Source organism: Stenella coeruleoalba (genome assembly GCF_951394435.1).
Source record: "Stenella coeruleoalba genome assembly, chromosome: 3".
In the NCBI taxonomy this organism is placed as follows: domain Eukaryota; kingdom Metazoa; phylum Chordata; class Mammalia; order Artiodactyla; family Delphinidae; genus Stenella; species Stenella coeruleoalba.
The window spans coordinates 125,624,060-125,642,387 of record NC_137148.1 but is presented as its reverse complement, the minus strand read 5'-3'; the positions used below and the strand labels follow the sequence as shown (position 1 = coordinate 125,642,387).

The window sequence follows — 18,328 nt, the reverse complement described above, 5'->3', positions numbered from 1 at the left end:
GCTTGGCTCATTGGAATGGACTGGATGTGTCCTTTTCCTGAAGCATTGATATGCTCAACTGGAAAGGCAGTGATAATAAAAGGGCCTGGGAACCATCATACTGTCTCTGCTCAGCACCTCTGGGGTTCATGAGGTAGTAGGTGTTTGTAAAGCTGTAACCCAGGTACATGTAAAAGTATAAGATTAGATCACTCCCTAACGCCATACACAAAAATAAGCTCAAAATGGATTAAAGACCTAAACGTAAGGCCAGACACTATCAAACTCTTAGAGGAAAACATAGGCAGGACACCCTATGACATAAATCACAGCAAGATCCTTTCTGACCCACCTCCTAGAGAAATGGAAATAAAAACAAAATAAACAAATGGGACCTAATAAAATTTCAAAGCTTTTGCACAGCAAAGGAAACCATAAACAAGACCAAAAGACAACCCTCAGAATGGGAGAAAATATTTGCAAATGAAGCAACTGACAAAGGATTAATCTCCAAAATTTATAAGCAGCTCATGCAGCTCAATAACAAGAAAACAAACAAACCAATCCAAAAAAGGGCAGAAGACCTAAATAGACATTTCTCCAAAGAAGATATACAGACTGCCAACAAACACATGAAAGAATGCTCAACATCATTAATCATTAGAGAAATGCAAATCAAAACTACAATGAGGTATCACCTCACACCAGTCAGAATGGCCCTCATCAAAAAACCTACAAACAATAAATGCTGGAGAGGGTGTGGAGAAAAGGGAACTCTCTTGCACTGTTGGTGGGAATGTAAATTGATACAGCCACTGTGGAGAACAGTATGGAGGTTCCTTAAAAAACTACAAATAGAACTACCATATGACCCAGCAATCCCACTATTGGGCGTATACCCTGAGAAAACCATAATTCAAAAAGAGTCATGTACCAAAATGTTCATTGAAGCTCTATTTACAATAGCCTGGAGATGGAAACAACCTAAGTGTCCATCATCGGAAAAGACACAGACCTACTAGAGAATGGACTTGAGGATATGGGGAGGGGGAAGGGCAAACTGTGACAAAGCGAGAGAGAGGCATGACATATATACACTACCAAACGTAAGGTAGATAGCTAGTGGGAAGCAGCCGCATAGCACAGGGAGATCAGCTGGGTGCTTTGTGACCGCCTGGAGGGGTGGGATAGGGAGGGTGGGAGGGAGGGAGACGCAAGAGGGAAGAGATATGGGAACATATGTATATATATAACTGATTCATTTTGTTGTAAAGCAGAAACTAACACACCATTGTAAAGCAATTATGCTCCAATAAAGATGTGAAAAAAAAAAAAAGCTATATCCCAGACTGATTGCATGAACAAGCTTTCAAGTCAGGCAGCTTGGATTTGAATCCCCGCTAAGCCATTTACTAGCTCTAAGAGCGAATCACTTAACCTCTCCAAGCTTCAGTCTCCCCATTTGAAAAATGGGGAAAATTATGGGATAATGTATGTAGGGCACTTGTGCTCAGCCAATGTTTGTTATTATCATTCTTATTAACAGCCTAGGAGATAAAAGAAATGGGAAGAGTTGGACCCAGTAGAAGCTGCCCAGTTATTCACCTCTCTGAACCTCAGTTTCTCCATCTATAAAATGGGGACAATTATTGTATCTCTTGGTTATTGTGAGCTGCTGCTCTGTGCCTCAGAAACACTGACTATGTTTTTGTATTTTTTCAGATACTACTGTGGTCTGGGAGCAAAGTCTTTGAAGAACTTACGGACATTGAGAGGCAGTTCCACAAAGCCCTGTACACAGTCCGAGCCTTCCTCAACTGTGACAGATACTCCGTGGGGCTCTTGGACATGACCAAGCAGAAGGTGAGAAGACTTCAGGAGCAGACATTTCCAAGAACAGGTTAAATATATACCAGGTGGAGCCCCGACTTCTATCACAAATTCAGTGCTCAGGGAAGAGTCTGGGAGGATGTGGATTGTTGTGAAAAGGTTTTCATAGGTCTTTTACACTGAGAAGAGGACTACCAACCTTTAAAGAGGAAAAGTCATTCTAGGGCACAGGGGCATAAAAATAACCTGTATCTTCCCTAGTCTGTTGGAAAAAAATGAGTATGTGCGAAGAAGGCGTGATGAGGTGGTGAAGGTAGGTGATAAAGAAGTTTCCATGCAGGATGAAAGTCCAGAAAGAAGAAAGTTGCCAACTTCAGGAATTCTCAGAAAATGCACTCAAAGGTGGGCAGAAACCTTTCCTATGGTGTATGGAGCCCATGGCTCATCCAGGCAATTGAAGTGGATGCATATGCTTAGATCTAATCCCTCAGAATGCTCTGGGGTCACGTTGGCTAAGGTGGCAGAGACTCAACTGGCCCCCAGTCATGTTCTTCAGCTAGCTTTTCCCAAACCAACTCTCCCATTGCTCTTTCTCTACCTGTCTCTGCCTCCTGGAGCTAATCATTTGCCTTGGAACAGAGTTCCAGAGTTACCTGGATATGTGATTTCCTCTCCCAAAGTCCCAAGATAGCTGTTGGTTTCATTTTGCATGCTTTATCATGCTGTGTGTGGTACACAGCCCAGTGGAGACCCTCTAAATATTTGGTCGAATGAATAAATGAATTGCAGAATCTGGGGTTGGAAAAGACCTTAGGTCTAGTCCAGAGGCTCCCAAATGTGACAGTAAATTAGAATCTTCTGAAGAACTGTTTAAAAATTGCTGGGCTGATCATCAAAAAGTCTACAAACAATAAATACTGGAGAGGGTGTGAAGAAAAGGGAACCCTCCTACACCATTGGTGGGAATGTAAATTGGTACAGCCACTATGGAGAAGAGTACAGAGGTTCCTCAGAAAACTAAAAATAAAATTACCATATGATCCAGCAATCCCACTCCTGGGCATATATCCGGACAAAACTATAATTCAAAAAGATATATGCACCCCTATGTTCATAGCAGCAGTATTCGTAATAACCAAGACATGAAAGCAACCTAAGTGTCCATCGACAGAAGAATGGATAAAGAAGATGTGGTACATATATACAATGGAATATTACTAAGCCATAAAAAAGAATGAAATAATGCCATTTGCAGCAACATGGATGGACCTAGAGATTATTATGCTAAGTGAAGTAAGTCAGACAAAGACAAATATCATATATCACTTATATGTGGAAGCTAAAAAAAAATGACACAAATGAACTTATTTATGAAACAGAAACAGACTCACAGACTTCAAAAACAAACTTATGGGGCTTCCCTGGTGGCGCAGTGGTTGAGACTCTGCCTGCCAATGCAGGGGACACGGGTTCGAGCCCTGGTCTGGGAAGATCCCACGTGCCGCGGAGCAACTGGGCCCGTGAGCCACAATTACTGAGCCTGCACATCTGGAGCCTGTGCTCCGCAACAAGAGAGGCCGCGATAGTGAGAGGCCCACGCACCGCCATGAAGAGTGGCCCCCGCTTGCCACAACTAGAGAAAGCCCTCTCACAGAAAGGAAGACCCAACACAGCCATAAATAAATAAATAAATAAATTTTAAAAAAACAAAAAAACAAAAAAAAAACAAACTTATGGTTACCAAAGGGGAAATGTGGAGAGGAGGGATAAATTAGGAGTTTGGAGTTAACATATACACACTACTATATATAAAATAGATAATCAACAAGGACCTGTAGCACAGGGAAATCTACTCAATATTCTGTAATAACCTATATGGGAAAAGAATCTGAAAAAGAATGGATATATGTATATATATAATGGAATCACTTAGCTGTATACCTGAAATTAATACAACTTTGTAAATCAACTATACTCCAATAGAAAATAAAAATTAAATTAAAAAAAGAAATAGAAAATCTAACTAGACCTATAACAAATAAAAAGATCGAGTTAGTAATTTAAAAAAACTTCCTACAAAGAAAAGCCCACAGCCACATATTTGCACGGATGAATTCCACCAAATATTCAAAGAAAAATTAATGCCAATCCTTCACAAACTCTTACAAAAATAAAAGAGGATGGAACATTTCCCTACTCATTCTATGAGGCCAGTATTACCCTGACACCAAAGATATCACAAGAAAAAACCCTACAGACCAAAAACCCTACAGAATACAGATGCAAAAAATCTTCAACAAAATACTAGCAAAGTAAAACCCTGGTCACATATAAAAACCATGGTCAATTGATTTTCAACAAGGGTGGCAAGACCATTCAAAGGGGAAAGAATAGTCCTTTTAACAAATGGTGCTGGAATAACTGGATATCCACATGCTAAAGAATGAATTTGGGGTCCTACTTCACATCATATACAAAAATTAACTCAAAATGGAGCACAAAGCTTAAACTATAAAATCTCTTAGAAGAAAACATAGATGTAAAATCTTTGTGGCCTTGGATTAGGCAACAGTTTCTTCGATATGACATCAAAAGCACTAGTAACCAAAGGAAAACCAGATAAATTGGGCTCCATCAAAATCTAAAACATTTGTGCTTGAAAGGACACTAATGAAGAAAGTGAAAAGACAATCCATAGAATAGGAGAAAATATTTGCAAATCGTATGTCTGATAAAGGTCTAGTATGTAGAATATAAAAAGAACTCTTAAAATTAGGAGTATGGACAGACTTAGAGAACGAACTTATGGTTACCAAGGGGGAAGGGTGGGGAGAAGGGATAGTTAGGGAGTTTGAGATAGACGTGTACACACTGCTGTCTTTAAAATGGATAACCAGGTAGGTCTCTGCCGGGGACATGGGGAAAGTGAGGGGCCTGCGGGCCTGGGTGCACCAGGCTACCGTGAGGTCCAAAGCGGAGGCCACGCCCGGCCCCAGGCCCCCCACATGGGAGGCAGCCCCTCTGCAGGCCTCGGCTGGTGGAGTCGGGGGATGGAGTGGCATGAATGCCAATGTCTTTGCTGGGACCACGAAAGACCCCAGTGCCTTGGTGCTGAAGATGGGCATGGACGCAAGGGGCATCACCTCCATCAGGAGAGGTGCCGAGGCCAAGGCTGTTTTGCCCAAGAAGGAGAAGCTGAAGCTGAGGTGTAAGAGGTGGCTGTAGAGGGATGCAGTTTCAATCCCTGGTCTGGGAACTAATCCCACATGCAGCGGGGCAACTAAGCCTACGCGCTGCAAATACTGAGCCTGCGTGCTCGGTGCCACAACCAGAGAGAAGCCCGCACACCACAATGAAGAGCCCACGTGCCTCAAGGAAGAGCCAGCACAGCCAAAATAAAATTTTTAAAAATAAAATAAAATGGATAACCAACAAAGACCTACTGTATAGCACAGGGAACTCTGCTCAACGTTATGTGGCAGCCTGGCTGAGTCACTCTGCTGTGCACCTGAAACTATCACAACATTGTTAATCAGCTATAATATAAAATAAAAAGTTAAAAAAAATTAGAAGTATGGGATTAACAGATACGAATTACACGTAAAATAGATAAGCAACAAGGATTTACTGTATAACACAGGGAACTATACTCAATATCTTGTGATAACCTATAATGGAAAAATATATAACAATCACTTTGCTGCACACCTGAAACTAACACAAAATTGTAAATCCACTATACTTCAATTTTTTTTTAAGTTTGATGCTTTGCTCATGAAGGGAAATAATAAAAAACTTCCTACAACTCAACAATAAAAAGATAACCCAAAAAAAAAAAAAAAAGATAACCCAATTAAAAAAAATAAAGTAAAAAACATTGCTGGGTTACACGATAGTCTGCCTTTTTTACATAATGTTCTGTGAACATAATTTTTATCAGTACATGTGGATTCTTTTAAGACAACATACATACACATAACATACACACAGAAAAGAGCGCTAATTACAGGAGAATAGTTCGATGAATTACCACAGAATGAACATCCCACTTAACTACCACCAAGATCAAGAAATAGAACATAACGGGCTCCTTTCTTACCCCTTTCCAGTAACTCCCACCCCTTCCTCCCTAAAGGTAACCACTATCTGACCGTTAAAGCCATGTGAGTTTTGCCTATCTTTGAAGTTCATATAAATGGAATCATGTAAATACATACTCTTTTGCGTCTGGCTTCTTTTGATCAACCTTTGGGTTGTAAGATTCATTCTGATTGCCCCTCATAGCATTAGTTCATTAATTTTCATTCTTGTGGAATATTCCATTATATGAATAATCTGCAAAGTATTTATTTATTCTACTGTTGATGGACATTTGCATTTCCAGGTGTGGGATTTTATGAATATTGCTATTATGAACACTCTAGTACATATTTTTTGGTACACAGTTGGACCCATTTCCCATTTCAGTTAGATATTTACCTGGGAGTAGAAATTCTGGGTAATAGCTTTTTTTTTTTTTTGCGGTGCGTGGGCCTCTCACTGCTGTGGCCTCTCCCGTTGCGGAGCACAGGCTCCGGATGTGCAGGCTCAGCGGCCACGGCTCATGGGTCCAGCCGCTCCGCGGCATGTGGGATCTTCCTGGACCGGGGCACGAACCCGCGTCCCCTGCATCGGCAGGCAGACTCTCAACCACTGCGCCACCAGGGAAGCCCTTTTTTTTTTTTTTTAATATTTATTTATTCATGGCCACGTCGGGTCTTAGTTGCAGCATGCAGGATCTTTCCTTGTGGTGCACGGGCTTCTCTCTAGTTGTGGTGCATGGGCGCCAGAGCACATGGGCTCGGTAGTTTGCAACGCACAGGCTCTCTAGTTGAGGTGCGCGGTCTCAGTAGCTGTGGCACATGGGCTTAGTTGTCCCGTGGCATGGGGGATCTCAGTTCCCTGACCAGGGATCGAACCTGCGTCCCCTGCATTGGAAGGCAGATTGTCAACCACTGGACCACCAGGGAAGTTCCTAGCTTTTTTTTTAATTGAAGTACAGTTGATGTACAATACTATATAAGTTACTGGTGTACAATATAGTGATTCACAATTGTTAAAGATAAGAATCACCTTTAGTATTACTCTTCTGGGTAATAGTTTTGATATTGCCAATCTGATTTTCAAAATTATTGTACCATTTTACCCTCCCACCAGCAATGTAGGGGGCGTCCTCACTAATACTTGGTATTGCCATCTTACTAATTTAGCCATTTTGGTGGGTGTGTAGTGTTATCTCTTTGGGTATTAACATGTGTCACCTAATGACCAGGAAGCTTTATGTTTATTGACCATTTGGATATCTTTTGTGAAGTGCCTGTTCAAGTCTTTTCCCCATGTTTTTCATTCTATTGTATGTTTTTGTCTTACTTATTTGTCAGAGTTCTTAACAAATTCTGGATATGGGTCCTCTGTTGAATGCAACATTGCAAATATCTTCTCTCATACTGTGCTCTCATTATCTTATGTTTTGATAAATGTAAGTTTTAAATTATAATGTAGCCCAATTTATCAATCTTTTCCTTTATGGTTATTGGTTTTTATGCCCTCTTTAAGAAATCTTTCCTGGCCCCAAGGTGATAAAGATATTCACCTATGTTAACTTCTAAAAGCCTTATTGTTTGAACTTTCACATACAGCTCTACAATCTACCTGACATTTCTAAAATGTATAGCATGAAGTAGTGTCAATATTAATTTTTCCCATACAGATATCCAATTGACCAGTACTTTAAAAGACCATCCTTCTCCCATACTGTTCTACTGAAAAGACCATCTTTCTCTATCATACCTCTATCATCAATCAAGTGTCCATATATTGGGTCTGTTTCTGGACTATTTTGTTCCCTTGGTATATTTATCTATTCTTCTGCAATACCATACTGTGTTAATTATAGTACCTCTATAAAATATCTTGATATGCAGTGGTAAAAGACCTCTAAGTTTGTCATTATATACTAGAGTTTTTCATCATGTTTTATGTCTCTTACACTCCTTTCTGTATTCCCCGCCCTTTTATATTTTTGTTTTTTAGTTTGAATATTTCTTCTGATCTATCCATGAATCTTCAGTTGTGTCTAATTGGCTGTTAAAACTATCTATTGAGTTCTTAATTTCAGGTATTTTTCAATTTTAGAATTTCCATTTCATCTCTCTTGAGGTTTCCAGTGCTCTTCTAAAATTCTCTATTCTGTATTTGATTTCTTGGACATAATCAGTTATTTTAGAGTCTGGGTCTGAGAGCTATAATATCTGTAGATATATTCTATAGCTGTCTTTCTATAGTCTGTTTTATCTCTTGATTTTCAGTTAATCCTTATCTTGTACATGACTATTTATTTTTGTTCGAACATTAGAGACATGTATAAAACATTTTAGAGATGATTTGAAACTCTGGGCAATGTTACGTTCCTCCAAAGGGGATTTATGTTACTTCTGGCTAGCGGTTGAGATAAAGGCAGAGCATCTGAATCCAATCAGGGATTGAGCTGATTTGAAGCTGGTCTTCAGTTTTTGCAAGGGATGTTCTGTTTCAGATTCACTTTTACTCCTAGGGTATAAACCTTTAAGAAGGGCCAGCTGAAATCTGGGTTGATTTCAAGGGTTCCTCCTCCTTGGCAGGCCCTGAATTCCAGTTTTATCCTACTAGCCCAGTAAGTCTGTGCAGCTTCCCAGCTGCTCCACAGCATCTTTGGTATCAGCAAGGCGATCAAGAGGAAAAGCTGAATCAGACATTAGGCTCACATCTCTGGGCTTCCCTTCTCTGTGGGATCTTGGCCCATCAAGTCCTTGCTGCCTTGCTAGCTCTATGATTCCTTCAAACAAATGTTTATATACACATATGCACACATACACATATACAGTCCAGATTTCATAATAATTCTCAGTTGGAGGACTGGTCTGAAACAAACTGGCCACCATTAATAGGAGTAGAAATCCTCTTTCTTTGTTCTTTAGTCCACATAGATTTACCTCATTCTTCTATATAGTATGGATATACCATAATTAATTTATCCTTTCCCCTATTTCTGGGCATTTAAATCATTTCTAAATAGTCTTGCAATTAAAGACAATGCTATAATGAACAACCTTGGAGTTAAATTCCTGCACACTTGACAGAGACTATCTATAGGACAAAGCTGTGGAAGTACATTACTAAGAAAAAATTTTTATTTTGCTTTCCCAAAATTTTCCCTCTAAAGGCTAAATCATTTTATACTCACACTCGCACTGCATGAGAATTCCATTTCTCCAAACTCCTGCCAATTCTGTATATCATAAATCTTTTTATTTTTCCTACTTAAATGGGCAAAAAATGTTATTGGTTTTCTCTAATTGTTTTTTCACTGATTACCAAGTGAGGGTAAATACACTTATATGTTTATTTGTGAGTTAACTTTTTTCTTCCATATATTACCCAGATTTTTCTGGGCAATATATGCCCATTTTCCACCTTTAAAATTGAATTCTTTGTCTATTTCTTATTAAAATATAGGAGTACTTTATCCATGATATAGACTATATCTCTGTCACATAGGCTGCAACCATATTTTCCCTTTCTATGGATTATGTTTTAACTTTGTTTATGACATCTTTCATCATACAGAAGATTTAAATTTTCTTTTATGGCTTCTGCGTTTTGAACTTTGTTTAAAAAAGACTTCCTCAACCTTAATATTATAGTCTGAAATAATCTGATGTGTTTTGATTAATATATCTTCATCTTTCACTCATCTTTTGAAATTATCAATATGTTATGGTATAAGGTAGGGATAAATTTTGTGCCCCCCTCATAATTCCCCATTTAAAGAACAGTCTACCCTTTCTCCACTGTTTTGAAATGCCACCATTTTGATATGCCATTTTACCATATAACAGATTTCCATATACTCATGGGTTTATTATTCTGATTTTTGCCTTTAAAATAGCTCCCTAAGTGATTCTGGTGCAGTTGGGCCATATACTGATTTTAGGGAACCTCTGGTACTAGTCCAACTGTCCATTTGATTCTTGTAAATTCTTGAATCAAGTATTTTGCCAAATATGGCTAAATCCAGCAATAAGCACTTTTATACTCCTTCAGGAAGTAGCAAATGAATTCATACAAATGAATGGTTCTTTTTTTTAATCAAAAGAATTTCTGAGTAGTTAAATTCAAAAGAAATTTGGAGGTGCAAACTGAGCACCATTTTAAGGTGTTCAGTTTGAACCTTAAAGGATCTGAACACAGCTCTGAGCTGCAGTGTTCTGCCCTCTGTTTCTTTTGAACTCCTCCTCAAAAGGGAAAGTTACATTTAAGCAAGAATATTCTGACTTAGTCATCCCCAATAGATGGAACAATCTAGCAATGAGAAGTGGGCTGGGCTGCCTATAATCACTCTAAGAACCTAGGCTTCTCCACCTCCCCCGACACCACCCCACCCCAGGTAGCTAAGCTCTTACCTGAAGTATTGACATTATGAAAAAAGTCAATAAAGGTCACTGAATTGTACACTTAAACTGGGTGGATCATATGGTATATGAATTATATCTCAAAAAAGCTGTTTAGAAATAAAAAAGAGAGAGAGAGATTGAGACAGAGGAAGGCAAGCATAAACATGCCCCATATTCCACCCAACCCTTTGTTGATAACATCTGCTTCTCCTTGGGACAATCTTCAGAATCACTCAGTTTGACTTTGACAGTGTCAGCCCCATGTCCTTCTTCTGGTCTTCTCTAACATTTGTGTTCTCCTTTTATTACTGTTTTGGTTCTTACCCCATCTACCTTACTAAAGTTACTTGAGGGCTTAATTCTCTCCTCCATGACATAGCAGATTCCTCCAGGGCATAAACTGTGCCTTGTCCATCTCTCTCTATCTAACAGCAAGCATGTTGTGGAGCTTAGGTAAGTCTCCAGTTCACATTTTCACCCAGAATTGAATTGCTTCGTGTTGTTGGTAGTCAAGAGAAGAGCCCAACTGGGCAGAAGGGTGAGGATGTGAAATCTGAATTTCATGTGGAGTCCCTTCTGCTTGCCCCCTGGATGATATTAGAACAAACCACCATGACAAACATGTTCAAACAAGAGAGAGAGGTCAAGAAGCATCCTGCCCACAATAACCCAGAGCTAATGGATCATGGTCCCTAAATACCAGCAGATAAATGAACAGAGAGGCACTGGAGGACAGAGGCCTCCTCCGCCAGGCCCAGATTTGACCCAACACAAGCTGTGCAGCTGTATGTGTGGTAGGAAAACCAGAGGAGAAGTAGCAAGGGAGCGCCTGCATGGCTTCCCAGTTTCTTCTCCTGGGGCTGTGTGACCATGCAGAGCCTTTGCCAACCCTCTTCTCTCCTCTCTCTGCCCCTGTCTTTGCTAGTTGTCTTACAGGTGTCATCCTTTCCTATTGGAGCCCAGATATGGGTCTATTCATCCATATTTGGCACCATTGTTTGTCCTTTCTTATCTGGAAAAAAAATTTTTTCCCTATTACAAAAGCCATAAATTTTATTAGGGAATAATTGCTAAATAAAGTATAATCTCATTCCAATCCCCCAGAGAAAACCAGTTGTTAATGCTTTGTTGTGAATTCTATGACAGCATTTTCTATATAAACACTGGGGTCACATGATTTATCTATTTTTGTCACCTCACATTTTTTTTTTTTTTTTTTTGCGGTATGTGGGCCTCTCACTGTTGTGGCCTCTCCCATTGCGGAGCACAGGCTCCGGACGCGCAGGCTCAGCGGCCATGGCTCACGGGCCCAGCCGCTCCGCGGCATGTGGGATCTTCCCGGACTGGGGCACGAACCCGTGTCCCCTGCATCGGCAGGCGGACTCTCAACCACTGCGCCACCAGGGAAGCCCCACCTCACATTTTTTACTCATCAGTGTATCATGGACATCTTTTTAATCAATACCTACACAACTGTAACATCACTGTTACTAGACGTACCATAATTGATTTAATAAGTCCCCTCCTATTGGACACTTAGGTTTTTTCTGATTTTTCACTGCTATAAATGATACTGCAAGAAACATTGTTGCAGCTAACTGTTTGCTCACATGTTTAGCATGTATTAATACTTAAGGTAAATTTCTTAGCCATAGAGTCCCCATTTTCCCTCTCATGTCCCACAGCACAGGGAGTATGAGGGTGCTCCAACCTAACTCCCATTTCTTGGTTATTGATTAGATAGATCCAGTTCTTTTTTTTTTATTTATTTTTTGGCTGCGTTAGATCTTTGTTGCTGCGCGCAGGCTTTCTCTAGTTGCCGCGAGTGGGGGCTACTCTTTGCTGCAGTGCATGGGCTTCTCATCGCAGTGGCTTCTCTTGTTGTGGAGCACAGGCTCTAGGCGCATGGGCATCAGTAGTTGTGGCTCGCAGGCTCTAGAGCGCAGGCTCAGTAGTTGTGGTGCAGGGGCTTAGTTGCTCCGCGGCATGTGGGATCTTCCCAGACCAGGGATCGAACCCGTGTCCCCTGCATTGGCAGGCAGATTCTTAACCACTGCACCACCAGGGAAGTCCCTAGACAGATCCAGTTCTGATGATATTGATACATCTCAAAGCACAGATATGACTGACATTCTCCAACTCTAGTGAATCTTGTAGCCCTTCCAACCTTTGGTTTCACTGAGCTCTGACCATCTTCCAGATTTCAGTGATAGATGACTCATAAAGGTAGTCTTCTTTTCTTAATCTTTTTCTGATCTACTTTCAAGACACATAATTATTGTTTTTCTCATTCCTAGGAATTTTTTGATGTGTGGCCAGTCCTGATGGGTGAGGCTCCACCCTACTCTGGTCCCAGGACTCCAGATGGAAGGGTAGGTCTCTCTCTAGCCCGTCCAATATGATCAAATGTTTAATGAAATGCAGACGAGTAAGGCACTGTAGGCCCTGCTGAAGTGTCTTTACCACTTCAGTATTTATCTTCTCTGGGTTGGGTTGTCTCCCTTGAAATTATGATAACTCCTCACAATTGCTCAAGCCCTGTAATTTGCAAGGTATTTTAATATCTCACTGGAGTTTCACAATAACCCGGTGGGACTGACAAAGGAGGAATAAATATTCTCATTCCATAGATGAGGGAAGAACTCCAGAAAGATCAAGCAACCTGCTCAAGGATCCACCCAGCAGGAAAACTGTAGACAATTAAAGCTACAAATAACCTTAAAATCTAATCTAAAATGTACAAATTGATAGCCAGAAGGTCAATTCCAGCCAATAGGTAAATGTGTTTGGTTACATACGTTTTTTTAGTTTTTCTTTGTTTTCACTTTAAAACAGTTTTGAATTGGCAGCTTAGCACTTAAAAATCAAGGTATTTCTGATAAACATCTAGATTCTCAGTTTCTTTTCAAAAGGTGGCAGATCAGTCAAAACTGGACCCACAGTCCTGCAGGGTAAATTTGATTGGAGCTGAGTAGCGGCCGCCTCCTTGCAACGTGTGGCCTGAACTCTCTAGTTTGCACAGTGCCCCCGACTCCCTCTTGTACACCCCTGGCCTCCTCCTCTCATTTATGTTTCTATCAGGTCTCTCTTGGCACTTCAGTTTGCGACCTCTGGTTTCCTACTATTGCTACATTTTAAAGATGAGGCACAAACACTTTAGAGAAGCTGAACTGAAATGTGTGGGGATGTAAAGATGCAGCAGGGTAAACAGACCTGGCACTCAAATGGCCTATAGAACCTGTAGAATGACAGAATGACTTTAGCGAGGCCACATACAATAGGTAAGCAGCAGAGTCGTGTCCTGAATTGAGTTTTAGTCCAGCGTTCTTTCCACAAAACCTTCCAGCCTGTCTGAAATGGTATGTCAATTTCTGCTAGGAGGCCTGATTCCCCCCAGCCAACACTAACCCTACCCAAAATAAAGATAAAGGACAGCGTGTGTATCTGTCTGTCCGTGTGTGTGTGTGTGTGTGTGTGTGTGTGTGTGTGTGTGTGTGTGTGTGTGTGTGTGTGTGTGTGTGTGTGTGTGTGTGACAGACTTTATTTAATCTTAATTCAAACTCTAGGGATTTAGAATTAACACCCTGGCCTGTGAGCTTCGTATACACACCAGAAAGGATTTCAACCTTGGAATCTAAACTGTCTGTTCTGCTTTACCCAAAATGACCTTTATAACCTGGCACTGTCCAGTTTCAAACTACTCTTTTGCCCACACAATTTCATGATTTCATTTGGGAAGACTGAGTCTTCAAGGCTTACATCATGTGCTGCTGTCAGAAAACTATTTGGGGACGTTTTTCCTTTTTAAGTACAGCTTTTTGTGTTGGCATAGCTGAGATGTTACTACTGAGATTTTCATCTAATTCACATATGAGCTGGACTTGTTCCTAAAATTTAGAATTCTAGGAGATAGAATAGAGATCACCATAGCTTTCAGACACCACCAACTTCAATTAATTTCAGTTTCCCGGGCTGCTTTAATATTCAGCTCTCTGAGTTGAGCCCTGAGGTCAGAGGTCATCTCCAATTCCAGGACAGCCAGAGAGCTATCAGGCTCTAACTTATCCTTTTGCCTACTAACATCACTCTCACACTTTATCTGCCACATTCACATTAGAAATACAATCTTCCTCTGGATTTTGACCAATTAACCTCCCCAAATCTTGGTTCTGAAGTTCCCCCAATGCAACTACACCTCACTTCATCTCCTCTTAAAAATAAAGCGTTGTGTGTGTTTTTTAATTATGAAAAAGGCTAAGTAGACTTCATGGGGAAAAAAAATAGCACTTCTTTTAAAACTGGTATATTTCCATGCATGATGATTTGGCTCTCGCTGTATGTGGCTCTTTCAAAGACCCTGTGTTACAGCGTCAGCTGCTTAGGTGCAAAGTGACAAAGGCACTCATTGATGGCTTGGTTTTGACTTTCCGAAGGCTGGTGAATTCCTACGTGAATATGGCCTTGAAAGCAACTTGGCTGAGCTACAGTGTGTGGAAAAAGTTCTGTTTACCTAAAGCACACTGAACTTTTTGTTGCTTTCTGTGAAAGCAAAATTGATTCTCCTGTGGGTTTAAAAGAAAAAAAGTCCAGTTCTCACCTTTCTAAAAGAATCTCATGGAGACCCCTGGGTAGGGCAGTTTACCAGGACCGGGGAGCCAGCAGCTTCCCTGGGAGAGCAGTGAACAGCCCAGGCCCAAGGACAGATGGCCCTGAAGCAAGAAGGCCATCTCCCCCTCCCAGAAGGAAACAGCTCTACCAAAGTCCCAGCAGATAACAGGGCCACCTTTGATTTCTAGAACCGCCCATAGGATATGACCTCACCGTTTTAAAATGTTCTTACCGCAATGTATTTATATTTATTGAAAAAGTAATACATGAGCACAGAGAACAGCTCACACCATACAAAAGAGCACAGCACAGAAATCCAGCCTGCCCTGAGGCAGCCACTGTGCCACTGTGAGCGGTCTACCTTTCCCAAATGTCCATGGACATTCCTGGGTGTGTGTGTGTGTGTGTGTGTGTATGTGTGTGTGTGTGTGTGTGTGTGTGTGTGTGTGTATATATACATATACACACACACACATTCCACCACCCTTGACAAGTGTGATGATTCTATTTTGTGCCTTACTTTTCCCACTTGAGTATATTTTGTCATCTTTCCCTACCAGCACAGATACAGCTATTGGCTCTGGAGACATGCAAAGTATCCACTATGCCAGGAACTCAGTGTGCTTAACCATCTCCAAGTGAGAGATATCAGCTATCTCCAGACTTTTTAAAGCAGTCTGGTTGAGAGCCCTACATGAGGAAAACAATGCTGTTACCTACATTTGGGAATATATCGATAGGATTTATTAGCATATGTAGAATTACTGGGTCAAAGAATATGTGCATTTGAATCTATGAGAGACTATCTATGCTAACTCTCCAACCATAGTCTTAGAATCATAGCTGGAAGGAGCTTTAGGGATTCCCTAATTCAGTTTTTTAAATTCCCAGATTATCTTTAGAACCCAAGGCTCCCACAGTGGCTGCCTGGGCCAGGGGTGAATGGGGGCAGAGGAGGACAGGACAGGGAGTGAGGGAAAACCAGGAGAGATGCAGGATCTCCATTTACTCAACTCTGCTTCCATTAGGGCGGCATTACTTTCCTCTGCTTTATAGGATTAGGGCCCATGCTTTGTTGGGAACGGGTTCTGCTACTTGACACCACCAACAAACAAACACCACCGATTTTACAGCTGGGGAAACTGAGGCCCAGAAAGGACACATAGTGGAACCAAGACCAGAGCCTGAATCTTTGCACTTTAGCTCTATCCCTAACTCCATTTCATCGTGCTGTGGGGTTCACCTGGTCTTCCCTTGGGTGCTTCCTACTGCAGGGAGCTCATACCTACCCTGGAGCAGCCGATGCCATGGGAGCCGCTCTAGAAGGGTTCAATCACTGTAGCTGCTTCCAATGGTGGGCGTTGAGGAGCAGAGCCTCTCTCTCCCTCGTGAGCCTGAAGAAGGTCACGACTGCCCGTCAACTAGACACCCTTGACTAGATGAGGAATTTCCCTTTGTGGAGGTTCTGAGTCAAGAGGCCTTGATGGGGCCCAGGTATCACCATTTAAATCTCTAGGGCAATATTTCTCAAAATAACCTGTGGTAGAGGAACAATTTTTTTTTAATTTCCAATTTATCTAGGACTGATACTTTTCAGGCTATGATAAAAATCTATTATGCAAAAAGTAAAAATTTTAAAAGACATACAAAACTTGTCTTTTTAAAATTATCAGTTTCAACAGACCTAACCTAACTCAGTCAAATTGCTGTAAAAGTTTCTAAACACTGACTGTCAATTTCTGTTTTTATCTCATCATGGAATAGTAACAAATAGTTTGCAGACTGGTACCAGTCCAGGGACCACACTTTGAGTAGCCCCCTTTCTAGGTGAGAGTGCTACAGAGAGGAAAACACTATTTTAAGCTGTTAACCTTAAGTGACAGTAGAAAGAGCTCTGAGCACAGGAGTCAGGGGCCAAGGTTCTGGTCCCGGCTTACTGTCTTACTATAAATGAGTCCTCTCCTCTCTCTGGGTCTCAGTTTTCCTATTTGTAAAACGATTATTACTAACCTGCCCATCACGTTCCAATAAGGTAATGGATTTTTCCCTGGAGAGCTAGGGAAAAGGAACCACCTGCCAGTATCCAACCCCATGTTAGGAAGTCATGGAATTGAACAGGTCTAATTTAAGAGAATAGGGGTTTTAATGGTGTAAGGAGGTGGGAGGGATGGAAGAGGTGGAATGTGAGTTGGGAAGCATGAGGGATGACTGGGAAGGTAAGTCTGCAAGAGCTGACTCAGCGAAGAGCAGCTGAGTGGAGGAGTGAAGGAGAAAGGGGGCCGTGACCACGGAGCTGACCCCACATGGAAGATGGCTGGGTTGATGATGATGCTAAATGGGACAGAAGCCTCCTTTCACCTCCCTCTCTCACTAGACTCCACCAGCAATCTTTCTCTCTTTTTCCTTGTATTGAACCCCCAGATTCCCTTGGAACACTCCCTATGTCTCTTCCCAGCCCCAGATCCCAGCCCCTGCCTGGCCACTGTGGGCTGGTTCCAGGGAGGAGCACACTGAACCCTGAGAGTCAGCTGAGGACAGTGAGCTCCAGGGGCACCGGGACACGCCCTTAGAAGGTCAGGCTGGTGCTTCTGGAAAACCACAGGGCACAGGGTAAAGAACAAAGCCTTTCTCAAGAACACACTCCTGCTGAAGTACTGTCTCTATCTCTTTTGCCTAGGAAATCAACTTTTACAAGGTCATTGACTACATCCTGCATGGCAAAGAAGACATCAAAGTCATCCCGTAAGTCTCTTCTCAAAACATGTAGAATTGCAGGCACATTATCAGTGTCCAGAAGATACTCATTCCAAGATCGACACTAACCAAACCCAAGAAGGCCACACACTCTGTTCGAGGCAGGGAGAGCAGTAAGGAGGCAGTGTGGAAGGGTGGAAAGACCATGCAGTTTGGAAAATGAGGCTGGATTCTGACTCAGCAGCTGTGAGTTCAAGTCCCAAGTCCAGTGTCAATAAGTGGCCTGGGGACTTCCCTGGTGGTGCAATGGTTAAGAATCCGCCTGCCAGTACAGGGGACATGGGTGTGAGTCCTGGTCTGGGAAGATCCCACATGCCACGGAGCAACTAAGCCCGTGCGCCACAACTACTGAGCCTGTGCCCTAGAGCCCACGAGTCACAACAATTGAGCCCACATACCAACAACTGCTGAAGCCTGCATGCCTAGAACCCGTGCTCCGCAGCAAGAGAAGCCACACAATGAGAAGCCTGCGCACCGCAATGAAGAGTAGCCCCTGCTCATAGCAACAACAGAAAGCCTGAACACAGCAACGAAGACCCAAAGCAGCCAAAAATAAATAAATAAATTTATTAAGAAATAAATAAATAAGTGGCCGGTTTGGGCCTCTCTATAGAATGAGGCCATGGTGTCCGATCGCGGCTTTTCAATGATTTTCTATGGAGGCACATCTGGGGCCTAATGCAGAG

General features: G+C 41.8%; 1 protein-coding gene across 2 annotated transcripts in view; it reads left to right on the top strand.

Moving 5' to 3' along the window:
- The window catches only part of PDE6A (phosphodiesterase 6A), a gene marked incomplete at both ends in the record, with an annotated part of 68,572 nt that overhangs the window by 9,178 nt on the left and 41,066 nt on the right, over positions 1-18,328 (top strand). For both annotated transcript variants that reach the window (XM_079917449.1, XM_079917448.1), the window contains 3 exons: positions 1,702-1,842; positions 12,578-12,652; positions 17,566-17,630. In XM_079917449.1, the coding sequence (XP_079773575.1) occupies positions 1,702-1,842; positions 12,578-12,652; positions 17,566-17,630 (281 nt within the window). The remainder of the gene's footprint in view (positions 1-1,701; positions 1,843-12,577; positions 12,653-17,565; positions 17,631-18,328) is intronic.